Source organism: Labrus mixtus, chromosome 4 (genome assembly GCF_963584025.1).
Source record: "Labrus mixtus chromosome 4, fLabMix1.1, whole genome shotgun sequence".
Taxonomy (NCBI): domain Eukaryota; kingdom Metazoa; phylum Chordata; class Actinopteri; order Labriformes; family Labridae; genus Labrus; species Labrus mixtus.
Window position 1 is genome coordinate 2,989,025 of NC_083615.1, and position 23,793 is coordinate 3,012,817.

A 23,793-nucleotide genomic window follows, 5' to 3' on the forward strand; every position below is an offset into this window, starting at 1 on the left:
AGGTTACATGAGAACGAGGTAAAATTAATCAACACATGGAGAGTGGACTGTGGAGAAGACAAAACAGTGCTGCTTTAAATGAAGACAAACGATCAAACATGTGCAGAGATACAGTTACGGCGATTAAACTGTATCTGTTGAAAAATCACACCGTTGACATTGACAAACAGGTAAACTGGGTGCACATAATCAGTCAATGGAAGAATTGCAACACAACATTTTAACTGCAGAATTGGATCAGCGCCCATGAGAAACTACTATCGTTTGCCTCGCCTTAACTGCTTAATGGTTTCCAAAGTAGCAAAATTATTTGAGACTGCATTGAAAAACAGTATTACGCAATAATCATTTCAACAACAGACTGCACCCACATTGTGACATGTTCGGCAACCTTTCATGAGATGAATGGCGTGCTGAATGAAATATGTTGGCCTCCTTTTATTCCAACCTTTTTTATGTATGATTAGGGGGCACTTCCTGAGTTGTGTTCGACACCTGCACAAGTGTCGACACGTAGCTTAACCGCATCCTGCATGTGGGAAAAACAGAAGCCGATGTTCACTTTGCGTTGGAAACTTAAAGACCTTGAAACTGTGTGATCAGATTTCTCTATATGCTGTTGTTGCATCTCTATTTGCTGGCTGTGTTTTTTTTTAGTTTGTGTTGAATGTTAACATCTGCATCTCCAGCCAACCACCAAACAGGAAGCACAGCATCCAGTCGTTCCCCAAATGGGAAGAGACACCCTCACTGACTTTTCCTGCGTCTCATAAATTCACATGTATATTTAAAATCAGGTATGGCAGACAACTTGCAAACGTGTGTGTGTGCACACTAACAAAGTACAAAGTCAACAACAACAGCTGTTACCCAAAAGCGGACACATCCACATACAAACACCTCTAGACGTGTATTAATGGCCTTAACCGCAATGGCAGATGTTCGCATCTGTTCAGATTAAAACAAACACACAAACGTGCACACACACACACACACACACACACACACTCAAATACACAGGGCTGAGTTATAAATCTGACACACATCACTTTTAATTGTTCTAACAAGCAGTAATGAGTGCAGAGAGGGTCAGTGGGACACTTAGGATGATGTAAGTATTCCTCTGAGGATGGATGGAGTCAATCTGGCTACCTTGATTTTATATTTGCGATTAATTCCATGTAAATGCAGATAAGGTGTAACCTAGCAACCACTGTGCAACGTTCATAACAAGAGAACAGGACGAGGATAAAAGTGACAAAAATAACCCAGTGAAACACACATGTGGCCTCTCAAACATGCGCTCCTTAGAAGCAATCCCTTAGAGTAGACCTATTTGTAGAAAATCACATTTATTAAAAAGCATGTTTGTCGCTAATGCATTCCCCCTCAGCGAAAAAAAAACAATAAGGTCAGTAAAGCCATGATGGGATTGATATAGTGTCTTCAGCGTCACGGACTACTGCTTCAGAAAATCAAGGGCTGAAAATCACACATGCCTCTTAAGATAACCTCTCCCTCCACATCCGATCTGCCACTCGGAAACCGTTTCAGTCACTCCTTCATCCAGCCCCCTTTTTCATCGCCACCATCTCATATTCAATCACTCCATTTTTTCCCCCCCTATACATCCATCCTTCCTTCCTACCTTACAGCATGCTCTATACCGTTCACCTCTGTCACTGGGAGGCTTGACAAGCCAACATCAATAAGGCTGTCTGACGGCAGCAGCATTATGGGTCCATATGTCTAAAGCTGTGCATAGGTGTTATGGAGCATGCAAATTGACTGGTGTGCACTTTTGGTGTGTGCAGTCTGCACGCGTGTTCAATGTCTTTGTCTCCTTGAGCAGTGGTGTGTGAAAATCATGAACTAGACATTCAACGCGCCAGAGCATAAAAAATTACACATGTAAAATCTGTGCGAGCTATTTTCACTGAAGATGTTTTACACTGAAATGACAGATTTTTCTTTTCGACTGAACAAGACAAAAACATGAAATATTTACAATGAGACATGCAACATTGCAGATACAGATGAAGGGATGAAATATTCCACTTTTTATTTTTGCTTTGTCTGATTCAAAGTAAAAAAATACTGTTTTCATCGTCACAAGAAATTATTATTTTCTTTCCTTTTTTGGTCATTTCTAAATGGCCCTTTCCCTCTGTACAATTCCCTGGTGCTATACAGTTATGACGCCCTCTGTTAGCCTGGGGAGGGTGATGGATCTACAACTTGTAACATCTTCCAAGTGTAGCACACCACCGAGGTGCAGGTGATCACATACGGATGTTCCAGCCAATCAGTAGTCATTACCAGCGTGTGATACTTTCTGTCATACCTGCGGCTTGGCCAATTATTCTGAAAGGGTCCTCGAGGCTGGAAGGTAAGAAAACCTTGCAAGATTGAGTCCCCGCTTTGGGGAGGGAGGAGGAGTGATTCTTCTCTGCACCAAGAGCGGCTGCAGGCTGCATTTGTTATTGTAATAAAAACCCAGAATCCCTCAGTGCATGTGAAGAGGTCAGAGCTGGAACAAGCACAGTCACAGCTGGAGATTACAAAGTGTCGGGTTGTTTTATGTGGCGCTTCTCTGTTAATACAGATGTAGCACCTTGGTAATAAGGCTCCAAAATACGTGCTGTTCTTTTACCTCGATCATCTTGTTCCTCTATCTCTCTCTCTCTCCTCTCTTCTCTTCTAGGCTCAGCCAATCTAACTTTACAAGTTCTATTGCAAAGTTCAGAGCTTAGCGGATGGTGGGATGGAGGTAGAATTACTTACAAGAGGAGAGAAAAGGGTCGGGTTGCAGTTGAAATGGCAGAAATTAAAGAGTAGAGGACATATTGAAATGCATGTGACTGAAGGAGATATGAGATTAAATAAGTAATGGGGTGAGAGGGCGGGACAAAAACTCATTTTATGTGTGTGTGCATGAATGTGAGTGTGTGTGTGTGCATGTGTTGAAAATTGTCTGTGCTATGCAGATGTAATGATAGGTTGATTTATGATACCTGTTCAATGCAGGGTCACCCTTTTGTTTCAGGGGTGACACTGAAAGATCCTCCGCTCGTTCATCAAGCGCGGCTCTTTGAGTGCGTGTGTGTGTGTGTGTGTGTGTGTGTGTGTGTGTGTGTGTGTGTGATTACATTCCAATAGGGGAAAAGTGGAATGGCAATGCTGATTCTCCGAAGGCTAAAACGATAACACAAAGAAAACGACTCTTGGGACTATCCATTCTATGCAATTACACTGATAAAGTCAATATACATAACTATGACTGCTGGAGGCGCTTCAACCTTAAAGTGCATGATTTACATTGACACACAAACACACATGCATTTAAACAGAAGTCCGGTGTTGCAGTGATTTTCTCATTATAACTTCTGCATCTTGCCGTGTCTTCTAAATGTCTTTTTTTGGACAGTTGACTAATTTGTATCCTCACATCTTTCAATTGCCCTTCTTGGAAATAATAATTTGAAAAACGCCTGTAGCCCCAGCGTCAACCAATGAAGTGGAAAATCTGCACTCTGTGTTTCCATGACGACGTCTAACATTAAGTGCGTCACTGGATTTGCTTCTCTGGTTGCTCAATCGCGCTCTGATTGATCTCATCTTTTCGGGCCTCTTCAAGGGGACAAGAGCGCATTTGACATGCCTGACACAGCAGGGTACACACACACACACACACACACACACACACACACACACACACACACTCAGATGTTAACAGAGACACAATCAGAAATGAAGTATGGCTGACAATGTTGTGCCACATTTTTCTAGCCGGGTGGGCTAGAAAAATGTTCAGTAGTGAGAAAAAAAATAAAAAAGCTTTGAACAGGGAAACAGTGGGTGGATTATCTCTCTAGATATCACGCTGATCACTTCTCACACGCAAGAAGTAACACTCTCTGTGTCACCGATGAATACATTTGTGACCCAACACACACGTGATTCTCATGTCGGAATCACATCTTTCAATCTGGAAACATAAAAAGCTAATGATGTTGAACTTGATGCTAAGTTTGTGGCTATGTGAGGCTATAGGAAAATCAAAAGTTGTAGCAATTTCAACTCATTAAATAACAAAAATAAATAATAATAAATGCATCCCAATACACATAAATGCAAAGAGTGTAATGTACAGTATTTAAAATACTTTGTTTTCCCAGAAGGAGACAGCTGAGTTGTGTGTATTTCAGACTTCTGTCTCATTAACTGCCAGCTTACAGGGACTTGTAGTGTCACTTTGAAGTACTTTTACAGCTCTGCAAATGAACAAAAACAGCCAGGATGTGTCACTGCTGTCCTCTGCAGCTTGAGTTTAAACTGAACACCAATTACAGTAACATCCTTGTAATTTACTGTAAGTCTCATGTGTCAACCTTTTGGATTGGAGAATCTGGACTCTAGACATAAAGCTGCAAAAATGACATCCCTAATATCTAATTGTAATTCAATCACATACATGAATATGTTGCAATTTAAAAAAAAAAGGCTATAGGTCCTATTAGCAAATCCCCTTGGCAATGCACTTAGTAGGCAAAGGTGACAGCTGTGAGATGAGGCTTTCCATCCAATATGTGTGTGTGTGTGTGTGTGTGTTTGTTTGCATGAGCCCCATGTGGTTCCAGCCACCAGACAACCCTGCTTACTTTGGCCTTTAAATGCTGCCAGCCAACCCACTGGGCATTGAATGTGTGTGTGTGTGTGTGTGTGTGTGTGTGTGTGTGTGTGTGTGTGTGTGTGTGTGCCTGAGTGATTGCCAAAGGCTGTCCCACCTTTATCTGCAAGTCCGAACCCCCCCCCCCCCCTTAGCCCTGCCTTTCTCTCCTAATTATTTTCATCCAAGCAGCGAGGCAGTCTGCTTCAGGGACGCCGGTCTGATCATTTCCCTTTTGGCTGCTCTGTCCCCTCCTGTACCACCCTGACCTTAACTGTCCTGACAGCAGCCTGCCCGCTAACGAACCAGGTGGATGGATGGACGGACGGATGAAGGAGGCAAGGAAAGAAGAGAGTAAGGAAGAAGAAGGGAAGTGAGCAGGGCAAACAGCAACATTTGGTATACTCAGGGCTTGTGGGGATTTTGAGAGGGAGGGAGGGAGAACGGTTATTCAAGTTGATTTTTGCATCGTTAAAGTGGAGCTAAAGCTGAATGGGGAAGGTGAGAATAGTGTGTTTCTTCTTTTAATAAAACACATTTGTGTATGTGGGTGAGCATGCGTGTGTGTCCAAGCCCCGAGCCCAAAGCCTTCCCTCCTGTAATGGCTTCCATCTGCCATGTGCAGCTGGACATGCACCCATATCCACTCTCGCATGACCCTGAACAGGAGAGAGACGGGAGACGGTGACGCTGTGGGGCGAGCCAGCAGATAAATGACAGGAGTGAGAGAGTCATGGAGTAAATGAGAAAGAGAGCAGAGCAGTGTATCTCTGATTAGACTGATAGAGCATTGACATGGTTAATCTCTTGATAACCACTCCTTATCGATCCGCTAACACAGGACGAGTCGACTGCAGAGACGATACACACAGACACACAGACAGACTAACATGTGCGCAAGATGTACACTACAACACATCTTCTAGAGCGCCTTGTTCCACTGACCTATATGCATATATTACATACAACTGGGGATACTGACGGGAACTTGATCTTTCTGATTTAGATTCTGTGGAGTGAGTGTGTCTGAAGACGTCCTCTATCTCTCTTTGCAACAAGAAGATACGAAGTGGAAATAGTAAGCAGACAGTAAAAGTAGATTAAGTAGACATAGTATCCAGAAATTGGTAGGTTAGTAGAAAAGTCCTTGGCCTACAAAGTGCACACAAACAGCATGATATCACATTAAACAGCATAAAGATACTGCTCAATAATGAGGACCAACATGAGCAAAGTTTAGACACACTGAAGAGAACAAATTGTCTACCTTAGATTCCCCTCAGGGTTGCCGTGCTCATACTGTTTCTGCGTGTTCTGTGTGTGTTTGTGTTGACCTGCTTTTCCCTTGCAATGTAACTACACAAAAAAAAGCAAGCAACACTGACGGCACAGCTCACTGATGCTTATTTTATTTCATTTTCCTGCTTCACTGCCCATTACTGTCATCCTAAATAAAGAAATGGAGAAAAAGCAGCGACGCTGAGTGCAGCAGAGGAAAGAGGAGATATGAGTATGACTCTTCTGAAGTCCACTGCAGAGACTATACACAGCAATCCCAGTGGTATTTTCCAAGTTATAGCGAGTTTAGGATTAGGAGTGCTGCAGCTTTTTACAATGAATTACTTTTCTACAATTCTACAATTCACTTAGCGGACGCTTTTATCCAAAGCGACGTACATCAGAGAGTAAGAACAACACAAGCAAGGACCTAGAAAAAAGGGAACAATGTCAGTAAGAGCAAACGATCAGCTTTGAGTCTGATTGGACACACAGGTGCTGACAGGAAGTGACCAGAGGCAAAGCATAACATTGAGGGCAGTTCTTGAGAGCTCTAATCAGTATAGAAACCATCTTATAAGTCGTCGTTATCAAACAAAAACCATCGTCATTACCATCATCATCATCAATAATATGGAGACCATCATCATTAAGTTAGTAGGTATTCATGAAAGAGCTGGGTCTTTAGCTTTTTCTTAAAGGTGCAGAGGGACTCATTCCACCACCGGGGGGCGACTTTCTTTGTGTTATCTTTGTGTTGAAGTCACATTTTTTTGTATCCCTAAAGTGAAACCTAAAGGCATACTGCCCCAACAAGGCAAGAAAGAAATTATTCCTTTTTCTTTGCTTGTATGAAAATCAAATCAAGCTATAGTTTTATAAAAGCTTACACCATAACTGACATAAAAGCTACTGATTGGGGTGCTGTCACTGTTTTTCTATCAAGGCAGAGGGCACACTTTGACGTGATTTTTCTTCACTGCCTCTGAGAAACACCATGACATTTCTCTTTTCTTCTGGGGTTACATTTTTAAAATCAATGTCTTGACCTACTATTGACTTTTCTCATCTCTGCTGCCGTTAAAAACGTAAAGATGAAGTGAAAAAATAAATCCTACATCAAAGTAACTTTTTTTAGCTGGATTATGCTGCGCTAACTTTGAGGAACTCCTGCCCTGGCTCATTTTTTGCTCTGATTCATTCACACCAAATCTCCGAAAAGCGACTTTGATGCCACATCTGAGATCCGCAGATCAACTGTGGGCTATGTGAAGCTCAATGTGGCTGATGAAGATAAATGGAAAAAGTCATTTATCCATTGGAAGTGATTCCAAAATGCTGGTGGGCAAATCTGGCCACGGTGGCAGACAGCACAGATATAGCGGGCTTCAATCCGCGCCATATAGCTTTGAAGCCAAGTCTATATCTCCAAAACCGCCGGCTAACGCTCCTCTCTTTGGCTTAGATCACGGGCCGATCTGCAAATACCAATTACGGCGCTCGTGTTAACTGCCAAAGCACAGCGAGGGGCAGACAGACAGAGAGACAGACAGGCAGGCAGGTGGGCAGACAAACAAGGATAGAGAAGTGAGAAAGGGACAGACAAACACGACTGGCTGTGATTTAAAAAAGGAGAGTGTGGGTACATTGTGCATAAAGGGGGTGGGGGGCTAAAGTGAGGAAGAATAAGATAGTAAAGGTGAGGGAGGGGAGGTGAGAAGACGGGTGTACTCATGTGTGACAGAACCATCAGGTCATCCCAGCGGTTTAACCCTTTCAGCATCCTCACAAGTCAAGGTTAGTCGTTAGGTCGTTTCTAATCTCCACATGTTGGAATGAGATCAGTCCACAAACATCAAATTACACATGCAAATGTTTCCATTTATCGTAATATAATTTATTTTTGGCTTTATATGTCTCTACTGGTACTTTAAAAAAAAGGGAGGGGGGGGGGGGATTGTGGGCCTAAAAAATACCAAAGGAATACTGTTCAAGGGTAGAGCTCACTAAAATGAGATCTATATTTCACATGTTCTATGTGGTCGTAACTGTTAGAAACTGAAAATCACTCTTCTTCCCAAAATGCAATCATGCCTTTATAAATATTAATAACATCATCGCAGCAGAGAAAAGAGCTTTGTCTCTTTGCATATTACATATAAGTCTCCCTGTAGTAAATCTACGGGCCTGGAAAAAAACAGGTTTTTTTATTTGAAATCTCAAATCCAGGGGGGGGGGGAGAGACACCTTCCCTGTGTCCATTACTATCCACTCACACTGCTGCTGCATGTCTCATGTACAGGCACATGGATACACACAATTGACCTAGTATGTTCAGTATATATAACAGGAACACACACATACTTTGAGCCTTTTTATTAGCCTTTCTTGTGAGGGACAGACACTGATTCTACTCTAAGACACCAACCATATACGCTCCAACGGTTTGACAGAGAACTTGTCTGTATCCCAGGAACAATAGTGAATTGACACTTTCAGATATTCACCCAATTCAAACTGTACAAGCTGAAGCCAGTTCTGTTCTTGACCATCTCTCTTTTCTATCCTAAATCAAAAGGGGTCGGTGGTTTGTACTGATTGGAGACAGGCACCACTCTGAAACACTGAGTCATTCTTTCAAAGCAGCCTCTTGTTAATTAGTGCACACACACACACACACACACACACACACATTCATCGTGCATGCAAACTGCATCCGTTTTTCAGCGATGCTTTAACATTTGAATAAACTATCTCCTGATTCTCTCACACTGCCTTAGCGTTTGCCCATCACCCTGTTCAGGAAACTTCTACAGCTCTCGTCCAGTCCTTACATCACCGAGCAACAGCGACGTGCACATATTGATTCACTTTCAAAAGGTGCTACCTCCCCATATGTCAGGATTCAGGGTCCCTGTGCAAGGAAACAAGCAGTTAAGATTGCTACCATGGTAACCTACCCGCGTCCTCATTGGAGATAGCAGACCCTCCATGGCTGAGTGGGTCTTTTTGGGTTCTGGTGGGCTGGAGTCCCCCCTTTTTAGCTGTGTCGGTGTATTATCCCAGTCTGCAAATAGATCCTGTTAGAAACGCTGTCTCATCCTCAGAGCGAACATCTCCCTCCACAAACGCAGCTCCCTACCCACCCAGAGAGCTGGGCGATCTGACAGAGCACACAGAGAGAGAGCCTGTGTGTGTGTGTGTGTTTGTGTACAGGCACACACACACACACACACACACACACACACACACACACACACACACACACACACACACACACACCGAGGAGGAGCAGGAGGAGAGAGGACAGTGCCAAACTCCAAGGCTCCTCTCCTCCTTGTACTGACCTGTCAGTTATAATGTTATCCTCCTCTACACAACACTGTGGTGTTAATGTGCAACGTCCATGCAAGGTCTCTCTCTCTCTCTCTCTCTCTCTCTCTGGCTCTCTCTCTCCCTCTCTGTGCCTGTTCCCTTCTCTCTCCCTCTCCGCTCACCGCCTCCAGCTACATTTGTTCCCTTCAATGTGGCAAATGATTGCAGGTCTTTTTTTTTTTTTTTCATGCTACAGCTCCACTTCTGCTCCCCCTCTGCTCACACTCTCCTCTTCTTCTCCTCCTCCTCTCTCTCTCTCTCTCTCTCTCTCTCTCTCTCTCTCTCTCTCCCCTCTTCGTCCCTTCTCTTCCCTCACAGCCTCCCCAATATGATTCTTTTTTCCAGTCCTCCTGCTCACTGTCATCTCCTTGTTCCCGCCCAAGCTCGAAAGCCAGGGGGGTCAGACAAAAATGTACATTTATTGAGTGTGTGTGCGTGTGAGAGAGAGAGTGTGAAAGACAGTGAAAGAGAAGAGAGCGCACTCTCCGGGGCCCACTATTGTCCCTCCAGACAATAGCAGCTCTTAATCGCCTAGCAACCTGATCACCCTCTATTCTCTTAATAGACAAGGCGTGAGTCACCCTCTCAAATGCACCAACACTCACAAAAAAAAAAGAAAACAGGTTCCTCCTTTTGCACACATTCCCGCGCTAACGCTGCTACAGCTGTAACCTAACCTGCTGTATGTAGTCACAACATGTGTCAGGTCATCGTGCATATTTTTTTAGGCTGGTTTGATGTCAAAGGCTCGATTTCTCCTCTGCTGCCTTTTCGAGAAGGGTGCGAGTGCCTATGGACGTGCATCAGTTTGTGTTAGTGCTTTAATTCTTTTTAAATGGTTGAAAACACACACACGCATCCTCACCTCCACTCTGAGCTGCATCTTGCCATCGCCATGGCAACAATGCAAGTAAGAGCACGGGCAACAGAGTAGTGAGACCATAAAAGGGGAAAATAAATAAATAAATAAATTGGGTGAATTCCTGTGCTCCTCAGGCACAGCAGTGTGTGAGTGTATCGGTGGTTCAGTTGACGAGCCCCCCCCCGCCCGGACTGCACAACAGCCTCTCTCCAACACCTCTCTCTCTCTCTCTTTCTCTTCCTTTCTCTCTCAATTATTTTTAGTCTCACTTCTGTGTAGTGACCCAGATATAGGACCGAAACAGCACGCAATTAACCAAGTTAAGATTCTACATGTTGTTGTGCACAGTATAACATTTCCTTACAATGCCATGTAAACACAGAACTTTACACAGTAATAAACAACATTTTAATTCACAAATAAAACCAATAAAAACACGACAACATGGGATTATGAGCCAGATCGATGTGTAGGTCAGCCAAAATGTTTGTCCTATATTTGACCCGATTTTAAGAAAGCTGTCGCCCCCCGGTGGTGGAATGAACTTCCAAACTCCATTGGATCTGCAGAGTCCCTCTGCACCTTTAAGAAAAAGCTAAAGACCCAGCTCTTTCATGAATACCTACTAACTTAATGATGATGGTCTCCATATTATTGATGATGATGATGGTAATGACGATGGTTTTTGTTTGATAACCACGACTTATAAGATGGTTTCTATACTGATTAGAGCTCTCAAGAACTGCCCTCAATGTCGTGCTTTGTCTCTGGTCACTTCCTGTCAGCACCTGTGTGTCCAATCAGACTCAAAGCTGATCGTTTGCTCTTACTGACATTGTTCCCTTTTTTCTAGATCCTTGCTTGTGTTGTTCTTACTCTCTGATGTACGTCGCTTTGGATAAAAGAGTCTGCTAAGTGAATTGTAGAATTGTAGCTTGCTGTGTGAGGACCATGACAAGCCACACTGATGTTACATCAGTACACAATGCATTTTATTAATGTCATTTTATTAGTGTTCGTCTCTTTGTTTGTTTGTTTTGTTGGTAAATTAAGACATTTTATGTGGAGACATATATGACAGTGTAAAAAGCTGTGTCATATTGTGCTAGCATTTAAATAATAATACAGTGGCAGACAAAAATAATGAATCTACATTACTTCAAGCTACTACTTTATTTACAATTAATGATTTTTCTCACTGAAAATGTGATACTGGCCTCAAAGATCCTGTAACATTCAGGCTTTATGTAGGGTAATTAAAAAACCATATCAAAATGTGTAGAGAAAATTGGTTTCCTGACGCCTCATTGGGTCACTTCTGTAAATGACACCATTTCATGTATTACAACCAGTGAGACCACAATTAATCATTGAAACTTATCCATTTGTTTTTTTTTCCTTGGTGGCTGTGATGATGATGTGTGTGTGTGTGTGTGTGTGTGTGTGTGTGTGTGTGTGTGTGTGTAGCTTTGATACTCCCCAGCTGGTAGTCAGTTCGCGCTGATACATTGGTGAGGACGAGCTGAAGGTGTGATGACCGTTACACCGCCTCGTAAACATCGCAGCAATGAAACAGCTGGAACCACCTGTCATATAACAGCATTGATCGCAGACTGACCTGGAAACACACACATCCCAGCACAACCATGTGAGGAAGTGATCAGTAACAGTCACCCTTGCAGGATCGAGGCAAGACCTGCTGTGGCTTCATATATGTGTGTGTCTGTGTGTGTGCTCAGTAAGTAATGGACTAAAACTATACCAGTGTGAACTAGAATATCCTCAAGACTAACAGAATACGTCTTCACAATTGGAAACAGAGAGACTGCCTCATTTTTAAAAGTTACAGGAATGCATGATCACACTAATTAAAAAACTACATGTTATGAACCAAAAAATATTGCTCAGCAAAGTTCATAATCAAATACTTAATCAAGATGTAGTTAAATAAACCTCCACAAACAGGGCTCATGATCATATTTAAACAGGAGATTTCCCACAGGAGAGCATTCTTTGGATCACTTCACATCAGACAATTTACCACTTCACACGACGCATCGCCATCAGACCGTATGATTGTATCCCACTCGCACACATATCAAGGACACAAAACCGACATAGATAAATGAACACACACACACACACACACACACACACACACAGGCACACACACACACAGGCACACACACACACACAGGCACACACACACTAGATCAACTCCTAATTCCCTCACACCGGCTTATTGATGATGTAAAAATTGGATAAGTGCTGCAAGGGGGTCTCTATTGGGAGGGAGGAGATGAGTCCCGAATCTCGTTATTCAGTTGACCCCTGACCTTTGGGCAGTGGTAGACTCATGGTTGTCTCCTACATGCAGCTTCGTAAATAAACCCTGCAGAACCTAAACGCACAATTCACAGAACAGCTTTTCTGATTCGCTCACCAATCAATGCTCCATTTGAACCATTTTGTTGAACCATTTGGTGACTCCCTTCCGTCCTGATATTGTCTGGTTGTTGCCACTTTAGCTCAAACCAAAGAAACACTAAGTTTTTTTTTATTATTTTACCTTGAAAATGTGTTTTTTTTTGGCAGACTTGATATGTCTGGTGATGCTACAGAGACATACAGTCCAATATATCAGCATCAACGCATAACTGCTGACAGTGAATGTTTATCTGTCAGCAAAATCCCGCATGCACACACAGCACACACACACACACACACCTCATCCCTGCCCCCCAACTCTTCCAAGCTGCTCGTAAGGCTGCACATAGGACGTACATAAAGCAGAGACTGGGAGACTGGGATATAGGGGGTTATAACCATTACAATCACAGGACAATACTGCACACTGCAATATACTGCACATTGCCCTTAAAGCCTCCCCTGTCTCCCCATCCCCCCTTTTCCCATTTTCCTCTCCTCCTCCTCCTCCTCCTCCTCCTCCTTACTCGTGTCCCTGTCCACCCAGCTGGATCCCAAAATGAATCCCTCCTGTGTATTTTCTTGACACAAATCTAAACTGACAACACCTTGGTCAGATTGCTCTAACGCCTTATGCTTGTTATTGCTTTACATTTTGACTTCCGTTGTCAGAATTTACTTAATTCTTGCAACAATACTCTATAGTAAAAGACAACAGCACTGAGCCAGACAAAATGTGAAAACAGTGTGTCATTTTCATCGGCTGCTTTTTGTTTCTACAGAGGGCTGCAATTATGCCGCAGAAAATGGTCATCCAATATGGCTGAGGTAATTAACCGCTGCTAAACACGGGGGAAACAAAGGAATTAATTGCAGTGATTATCAATTAAATACATCACAGAGAGAAAAGGCAAATTGGAAGTTCTCTTTGTACTCCTCAAGCCGCTCCAACTGCCTGCCTCGACCCGATGTCTTTTTTGTGTTTTAATCTGTTGTCCCATCTGCCATAATGGACCTTCCAACATTCCACTGTTAACGTGGCCAGATACCATTTGTTTAGTCGGTTTATTAAAGTTTATTTTAGGTTGTGTCTATAGTGGAATTTCATCCAGGGATTCATCTATTTTGTTCGTTTTTTAAGACATGACTATAACTTACCTTATCCAATAACCCAGGTTTACAAAACAGAACAAAAGCAGCCTGGCAGAAGCACAAGAGAGCGAGAAAAAGATAAAGCAAAGAAGTCATATTCATCGTTATTCTCCGTGTGTGCTCAGGTGTCTGGCTGGGAAACACAGGGACCCATAAGTCAACGTGCGGCCCTGTCACAGCACTGCCGTTAAATCAATGCCACCAGAGAGGGAACTGCTGCTGACTCTCATTCAACACACTTCGCTTTTTTTTCCCACGCATACCAATAGCATCGACCCAAGAGGGGGGTTAGAGAGACGAAATGTGTGCCGGTTAACAGTCTCTGTCAATACTGCAGGTGGTCTGATGGGAAATGAAACCTGAATCTGCTGCTGCAGGTATTAAAAGTTTGGAAAGAATTCAGTTTGCCAGTAAACATGTTTTTGTTGGTCCAGGATGGAGTAATAACTCTGCCACCCATTGGTTATATTGACTGCCTGTTTGGGGGTCAGCCCTATGTTCCCACAGCCCAATGGACCCACAGCCCTATGTTCCCACAGGGTAGGGTTAGGGTTAGGGTCAGGGTTAGGGTAACTGATACACATTTATGAAAAAGGAAATGGGCTGTGGGAAGTCTCGAGTTCAAAAGTGTAGTTGCGATGTTTTTGGTTTTCTTTGGCCAGAAGTCACCATAGTTGGACGAGGGGGTGTCACTGAAGAGGAATGTGAGGTTTGAAGTTATCAAAGCTTCAAAGTCTTTGTTTGTAGCTGGTTTATTAAATGGTTAATGAGCGTGTTTAACCATCTTGTTTCTCTGAAAATGAAATTGCTGCCCAGAGTCTTTCACTAATGACTAAAGTGGTGCTTTCACGCATGCACAAAACTCTTGAAAACTTCCTGAAGTGTTCAGGATGAGCTGCATGTGTGAACGCAAACAGCCCAATTTTTCACTCCGACTTTACCTGGATTTTTTTTCCTGCCAGACCCCTAGTAAAATTTTCACATGAAGCCGATATGAAAACTCAGCAGAAAATATTCAGGAAAGCTCTATAGGCAAGCGAGTGGGAGGGGGTGGTGATGTTTATATCCTGTGACCAGCGACAGCCACAGAATGTATGGGCATGTCCAGTGTGAGCTACGTGCACTTTATGAAATGGCTTCATGACATTTCCTGTTAGCTAGGATGTTCTTCCCTGCTTTTTTTTGTTAATACCATAAATATGTCAAAATACACAAAACTTGAATACTAGGAAATAAAAGCTAACTAATAATTGACATCATAGCGTCTGACTGAGAGTTGCATGTGTGAACAAGCAAGTAAGAAAGATTTCAGAGGCAGCCTGACTTAAACTTTCTCTTCAGGTGTTCTTATGGGAAAATGGCTGAGCAGATAAAAGACATTCTGTAATGATACAGACTCACCTCTAGCTAGCACGAAGCTTTGGTATGTGAGTGACAGGAGAATGAAGAGTACCATTTAACACAATCGATAGGTCACCTGATCTCTAAAAACAGTTGTCATCTCTAAAAACAGTTGTCATCTCTACTTGCCAAATCCAACATCAGTGTTCACTTCTATCCACTGATCAACACAAATAAATCACTAAAAACAAACACAGAACAAGCTAGCTCACCTGGCATAGAAGACACAAGCGAATTAATAATAACATACCATACAATAATTCCACATTTTCACTACAAAATAAACGAGAGAAGATACCTTTTGTTTGTGAAATAAACCGCAAACAATGTTATTTCTTCAAAGCGACCTAATTATGCCTATGGAAAAGGGAAAAAGGATGACGCCTTTTCAAAAAGCGCTGCGCCCGACGCCTTTTTCAGTTGAATTATTTCAACTTAAAAAAAAAACGGTGGGTGATGTCAAGCGCCTTTCTGACAGCTGACCAATCAGGACGAGTAGTAACCTACGTCCCTAGTTACCTGTGCCCAAAAAGTTGTCATGCACCCAAAAACGGCGAACTTCCACCAGATATGTGTGCATTGCGTGTCCATCACAACTTAAAATCTAATGTATTTGAATGTGAATTTCTGCGGTAATTTAACAGATTCACTCGCGACAGCACAAGATGATACGATGTACGTGGTATAAAAGTCAATACAAACCTTATAAACACGTAAACAAACACACAAACGGTCGTTTTTTTGAACCGTCAAAACTGAGGGTTTTATTCTGAAAACAAACCGGATGTTTTAATGTTGTATCGGTGTCTGACTTCCCGTTCCGTTTGTTCTTTTCTGCGCTAAACTGATGCGTTGTGCTCCGGCGCGGTTGCACCGTAGGCTAGATCCCGTTGTTAAGGTTACAGAACACTTGCGCATAAGCGCTCAAAAGGCACTGAAGGCAGCATTTTTTTCTGAAAAAAAGAAGTCCAGTGTGAACACAGCCTTAATTTAACTGAAATAGATGAGTTGTGTAAAAATGTAGAATCCTCTAAATAGAGAATAAACTGTAAAAAAAAAAAAAAAATCACACACACAAAAAAAAGTGTTTTTTATGTTCCAAGCTGAAAATGTGTTTAAAGGTGAGCATTTTAATATCAAGCCTGATGGGGACTGACTCGCTGTTGGAGCAAGCCCCAGATGGCCACTGGAGGAACTGCAGCTTTTTTTGTAACAGCTGCATTTGCTCGATACCTCAAACCCAGAGGATGCTGCTTGCTCAGTGTCAATCCCAAGTGCTCAACTTTAACGTTTTATTTTTAGCATTAAGCCATTTACAGAATTAAAGAGCAGTCCGCTCAATTAACATTGGCAGATCAATGTGGTATGTATCTCTGGGATTAAAGTACTAAGCCAAAGAGAGTGTTAATTACTGTTTAAATCAATTAACCACATTATCTTCATTAAATATTTAAACCCTTCTTCCTGCTGGAGACTTTAGGTAAGCTGCTGCTCAGTGGATGGGTTAATCCAGGAATTAGTCCAGCGGTGATATCTTAAAAAAAAAAATACATTCACAATGCATACATCTGAAGCTTTCAACAAGATTTTACTGCAGTTGGTTACTGCTGTTTGGTTTCGGACTCATGGCCAAGGCTGAGATTTACTATGATATATTGGAGTGTGAAACTACTTTGGCCAATTCCCAGAGCCAAGGGTCCTGGCCATGTTTGAGAGAGTGGGGCTGATTGTTGCCAGGGGGAATTTGTCTGACATCCAATCTAAAGTTCATTAAACAGCAATCCCAGGAAACATGCTGCACATGTACATTGACACACACACACACACACACACACACACACACACACACACACACACACACACACACACACACACACACACACACGCCCATGTACAGAAAAATGTCCTCCACCAATATGCATACAGAGACATTATATTTTGCCATGAGTGGCTGCCCTCATTGGCCGGCAGTCCTGAAGGTAGTTGAGGGGGGAAAGAGGGGAAAGCCCCTCTTCTACTCTCTCACACCTCAGCAGAGCTCTGAGAGAGGAATCTTATCTCACCACTGCAGAGAGACGCAGAATTAGAGAGGCAGAAAGATGGATGGTAGAGGGTAATGTGAGCATGGTTTTTTCAGGGGGAAGGACATAAGGGATTGAGGAAGAGAGAGAGAGTGAGAAAGAGAGAGAGGGAGAGAGTGTGGGTGAGAGAGAATAGCATGCGACACAGGGAGAGAGAAATATATAATCATCTAATTTCCATAACTTTCAAATGACAAATCAAGGCGGACTTCGTGGGTCCAACTGATTAGAAATGAGTTCATTTAGCCAGATTCAAGTGCAGCAACCGCCATCCTCTCACATGTCCTCCACAAAAAACACGTCTCACAGCAGCAAAGAAGCCTCTGCTCAGCATGAAAACGCACTTCTTACCTGTCACGTATGTGTGCATTGATGAAGTGATAACAGTGCTATAAAATATTTTAGCCTTTGCATATTTGTGTGTTGGAAGGGAAAAAAGTGAATTGGATTTATTCATCATGGGGCATGGTGTAAGCATGCCTGATGCTATGAAGTCACTCTAGAGTGGTTTCCTAGCAACTGTTGTCAGGGGCAACCAGCATTCTCTGCAGGCAGCACAACGATCCATATAGAGAGGGGGGGGGGGGGGGGGGGGGGGTTACAGCGTAATTACAAGTTTACTGTGGTTAAATTACCATTTGCTGCTTTCTTTGCAGCATAAACAACAACTTCTAATCTTTGCACCCCTAATCCAGATCAATCCTCCTCCTCCAATAAGTGGTTTTACTCATATAGTGCCTTTTTTTGTATTCAAAGGATGCAGGATATTTATTTCCCATTATCCCATGTTTGCAATGTCTGGCACACTAATTTTGTGAGCAGGCACATGCATCCACAGAAATCTGACCTACTTCTATATTTCCGACTAACACTGAATTCACACACACATGCATGCCCACAGCATGACTTTTGCATGGATTACTCCTGACACATCGCCTACAACATTCACATACTGCCCTCTACTGCTTCAATTGACAAAAAGCATGCAGTTTTTTTTCTTCTATCTAAACACAATACGACCCTTTAACATGAGGTGTAGTGACATTACAAATGCAATGCGATAAGATAAGAAATCAATTAGAATTTAAAAAAAAAAAGGGATTCAGGTGCTTTTCAATTATGTAAACAAGCATGCGTGAAAGATGCATTTGGAGTTCAATATGCTTCTGTCTCCGTGTTGATAAAAATCTGGGCTCCCATCACTTACTGGGATATTAATACAGGAACACATTTTTCTTATTTATCACATTCATCTCTTTGTTGTTTTGGATCTCTGATCTGACTATAATTAAATTCTTGTCCAAGAGTCTGTAGCACAAAAATAAATCCATTAGCACATCACTCAGATAGAGATTCTTTGAGAGGGAAATTGCTCTGCTGTCTCAGGATGAGATTAAGAAGCAGGAGATCTGGTTCCACTGATAAACAAACAGCAGTGTAGCATGGCGAGGAATGGGACATATCTCACTAATGTACCAAAGTTTAAACTTAAAGTGTCAAATGTTGGTGATATTATTGTTTATTATAGAATGAAGAAACTTACAGAATATCATGTTGATGAGATGGGAGTGGTTTAGGCGAGTACTTGAAATATTTCTCTGTTGAAAAGGAAAGAATGAGTGAACACGTTTCTCCAGCATCAGTTGCCTGGAGGCCGCTGAAGCAGTCTTGGTTCATAGCTGCTCAAAGGTCAGCTGACAGTGGATGCATTGTGCAGATTCTCCCTGAAATACTGACTGCACTGAGCGTGCATTAACGATGTGTTAATAATATGTGCTAATCTTTTAGTGATAATATAAAGATGACGATGATGATGCAATTGACAAAACTAACTTCCACATGGTTTTAATGAAACAATATCATGAAAAAGTGATGCATGTGCCTCGAGAAGAAGTAGCTATATGAAGTAATTATTGCAGTATATGGGCTACTGTGCCTGATGGGTAATATATAATGTATTATATGTGGGGATTAGTGTGGCTATAGAAGGTTGTGTAATGCTTCAAATCAGCAGCACTGATATCAGCATCAGTCAAGCATACATCAGCCTGTTAACAACAATTAGCTGCATTACAACACAGCCTTTGTAATTACAGCATGTACTGCTCTTACTCTGCGGGTGTGTGTGTGTGTGTGTCAGTGTGTGTGTGTGTGTGTGTGTGTGTGTGTCAGTGTGTTTGTGTGTTTGCATGTGTGTGTTTAAATAGAGTCATGTGGGGATGCCATTTGTAGTTAGATGTTGTGAAGAAGCTATTGACCTTCCTCCTCCCTGACCTGCTCATACCTTCAGGGGTCACACATTTGATCTATTATGCAGAATACAAATACCATTCAAATGGCAAAATCAGACACACTACACTCCCTGCAACCGCACAGGATTAAATAAGTCTTGAAAAAAAAAAAAAGAAGCAAAATGTCACAGTCTCCTTGTGGAAGCTGAGATGTGGTTTGATGTTATTGCATTAAGATCTCTGGCTCCCTCTAGAGGCAGACAAGAGAAACTGTTAAAGACTGTTTTTCTGCAGGTGTCTCTCTTCCTCTCTTGCTCTCTTTCACACTGGGCGCTGTTCTTTCATCATCTTCCTGCTTTCATGGCTTCAGGGGGGGACTCGTCTAGAACATGTGTGTGGTGGTGTTTTACTATCATCCATTTCTAAATCCTGTCACAGCTCTGATATTGTGTTGAGAAAGGAGAACCACTTCCATCCTTAAATATCACTTTAAAAAAAATGTTTCTTTTTACGTCTATAGAGTATCTTAGGGCTTTGACTCTTTGGAACGTTGGACATTTTTCACTATTGTCTGTCGACTCCTAAACAACTGACAGCAGTGTAACAATCACAAACTACCTCATGCTCAGTTTGCACATATTACACTCATTTTTTGGCACAGTTTACATTTTCTATTTGCACTCTACTGCCTTCAAATTGCCTTATTTTTTGTACATTTGGATATATTATTATTGTTTTTATTATTATTATTATTATTTGGCTATGTTTAATTTTAATATTTTTATTGTTGGCATTCATTGTGGACAGCAAAGAAATAATTTCATTGTACAAGGAAACATGTTTCCTACTGTGCACATGACAATAAACATTTTGAATCTTGAATCTTGAATTTTATCTAATCTATTAATCCAGAAACTAATAGCCAGATCCACAGAATGATGTGTGCTATTGTGAGTTGCAATCAAATGTTTTATTTCTTCTATTTTCTCACGTGTCATGTTTCATGATACATTAGTCCTGTAGGAATATTTACACTGTGGTTTTTCACAGCTGGATCAGTAGATGTTGGCTATAGCTCAAAGTAATACATTAAGTCAAACATTAATATTAATGAACACAATATGTTCTAATTTTATAGCTGTTACATTTTAAAGTGTGCATTGAATAATATAAGAACTCTTTTGCTGAGCATTACATGAAACAGTAAAGATGTTTTAGAGGGCCTTTGCAGTTGTTGCAGTTGTTGCTAGGGCAACCAAGGTCACAGTTCTTTTGTGTGAAAGTGAGAAACCTGACAATGTAGAGGATGAACACTCTGAGCCAGTCTAAACGCAGAGCTGATACAGGCTGTAAGTGACTAACAAGATCTTTACAGACACTGTAAAAGAACGTCTCTCAAAATTGTATGTCACTGAGATTTTGATTGTAAGGAAATATTTCTAACGAATGAAACAAGTTTATTTTGTGTCACGACTGTTTCTTTAAATGTTCTCATTTCTGAAAACCCAAGTTACTTCCTGTTAAAGGCAGGATGTTGGTTTATGACCTCCCTCCTTCTGGTTTCACTGTCTGTGCTTCATTGCACTAGACAAAGAAAAACAGTAGAGCAAGTTTCTACAAGCCATCAGGAAATCTGTGTAACACAAACAGGCTGTGAACGATCCCCTCCTACTGTATTTTAATCATAATGGACATCATAAGGATATAAATAGTTAATACATATTTTTGGAAATGTACTTGTTTTCACTGAGAAGTTTACTACGTTTACTCTCTGTAACATCCAAGTATTATATCCCACTGGCTGCTGTGAGAAAATATTTTCATCTCACATGTTTATGTAGGTTATTTTGCACGTGTGTGCCTTTGCCTAATTAAAGCTAACAAGCAATCTTTGGAGTCTCAGCTAATCCTAATTGACAGTGTAACCCCCCCAATTCAAGAGGCAGTGAAGTGAAACCAAAAAAAAACACTTCTCCCTAATTCTTGATTTTCTTTAAATAAATTTGTGTCATGAGTAAATCTTGAAATGTGCATTATGTGCAAAGTGACTCACATTGTCCTGTCCTTGAACGAGTGCATGTTGACAAGTCATCTCTTCATTATGACAAGGACCTGTTAACTCACTCCATCTGGAAGACAATCCGTCCCACATGGGGGCCTGTGTGTCAACCGGAGTGTGAAACGTCAAACGCATGCACACAAAAATTATACACACTGAATGCATACACACAAAGAGGAAGAGAGAGAGAGAGAGAGAGAGAGAGAGAGAGAGAGAGAGAGAGAACTTGGAAGCAGATAGAGATTGGTCTCACTGCTCAGACATCTGCTTCGTCCCAGAGACAGATGGTGAGCCAATCAGACCTCCTGGTGCCACCCTGCCGCCCCTCCCCTTAACCTGCAACCCTGGCACACATGACAGGTGGCACTTTGCTGTTTGCCCCTGAAAATAATTTATGATTTCATTACATGTGGTGAATAAGCAGAAAAACATCAACAACATGTTTTCCCCCTGGCTTATTAAAACATGTTTTTATTATTTAGAGGCAAAATGAGATTCACAACCAATAAGAAAAAAGCCCCAGACTGAGCACACACACTGACCTCTTCTCCTGCTAGTAGCAGAGCACCTAAACCCCGAGGCTCAGATACGGATATGATTGATTAAACTGGAATACGCCCGGCCTATTGTGCCACATCGAGCAGAAAACGCCTCATTTATCTACCCCAGAAAGGTTTATTTCCACGGCAGCTTGACCTTCCAAAAGGGGACAGCCGACAGATAAATGTCATACGTTGAATTTTTGCCGAGAGCAATATCCTGCAAGAAAGACTGAAATAACACTCTCCTAAAGATGGAGTAGGAATTTCATCTGCACGTGTTGTTTGCTCTCAAAGCAATTGATCGACTCTGCACCGTATAGTAGGTCATGTGCCCGCGTATAGTAGACGGGTTGTGTGTGTAAACGTAGGAGTGTGTGTGTGTGTGGGCGAGGAGGAAAAGAAAAGATGCTGCTCTTTTTTTAGTGCTGGTGCTGGATCAATGAGATGGCCTTTCTCTTACATTGAATGCAAATGCAAATACGAGCTGCATCAGTCCAAGAATCACGTAATTATGCACCTGCAGAGGTAACCGGAGGAGAGATTTAGAACCCTGACAAACATCAGGATGAAGGCAGAGACAGAGCACAGGGGAAGCACTGGCAGACTTTGATGAGCATCTGCTATAGGGCACTCATGTCCTGCTCGGTAACATCATTAAAATCTTTCTTTTACTATCACCTGCGCAAGCTAAGCAAGTCCACTGTCACACTCCACTGAGAGCCTATCCCAAGTATTTACATGCAGGAGAGGATTTACTGTGCAAACATACACACACACACACACACGATCACACAAACACACACACACACACACACACACACACACACACAGGCAAACATACATTGCAAACAGTTTCACTTATTCACACCTGGGACCCTCTCCTGGCTACACACACACATACACACACACACACACACGCACACACACACACACACACACGCACACACACACACACACACACACACACACACACACACACACACACACACACACACACACACACAGACAAACACACAGATGACCACAACTGAGTGAGCAGATACTCGAGTGAAGTCAATTAGAATGGAGGCTCCTTCACCTCTGCAGCTCATCAATAGTCCTTAAACAGGCTGCAGGGTAAACAGCTCAGGAGAATTAATGGTATGCTGTGGGTTCAGACACACACACACACACACACACACACGCATAAACACACACACATACACAGACCCTTATACATTTATGCATGCGGTGAGAAGTGAGAACCGTTTCTCCCATTTGAGCCTCGACTTGGTTATCAGCCATTTCTCTCATTTACATGTTTTCAACCCTGGAACTCTTAGTATCTATTCAAATAGAAACACACCAAAATAAAAGATGTTTAACATTTATAATGTCGCACATATTACACCCGAAATAACATGCGTCCAAATGCCCCTTTGATCTCAGACAGGCGGATCAATACAGTGATCACTTGACACATTTCAAAGCCGGACAGCAGTGAATCTAATCTCCGATCGATGTCAAAACCTGAGCTGAAGCCATGACTCTGTGGACTCAGCAAATGGGTTTGCATTTAACCTTGGAACAATTAATTATTTTCCGTGATAATGTCCAGATAACGTGCATCCTTTATGGGCCATTCTTTTTATAGGACACTTACAATAAACAAGAGGACGTCGTTTAATAATGGTTCATAAACAAGGATGCAAGGAAGTCTTTGCAGTTGTTTCTAGT

The 23,793-nt window shown here is 42.0% G+C and overlaps 1 protein-coding gene across 2 annotated transcripts in view; it reads right to left on the reverse strand.

The window, feature by feature from the left end:
- Window positions 1-23,793, reverse strand: part of frmd4a (FERM domain containing 4A) — a 106,832-nt gene that overhangs the window by 76,269 nt on the left and 6,770 nt on the right. The window contains exon 1 of one of the 2 annotated variants that reach the window (XM_061035167.1): window positions 8,908-9,197. The exons of the other annotated variant lie outside the window; for it this stretch is intronic. Coding sequence (XP_060891150.1) covers window positions 8,908-8,940 — 33 coding nt within the window. The 5' untranslated portion in view covers window positions 8,941-9,197. Of the gene's footprint in view, window positions 1-8,907; window positions 9,198-23,793 lie in introns of those variants that run through there. 2 annotated transcript variants of the gene reach the window in all.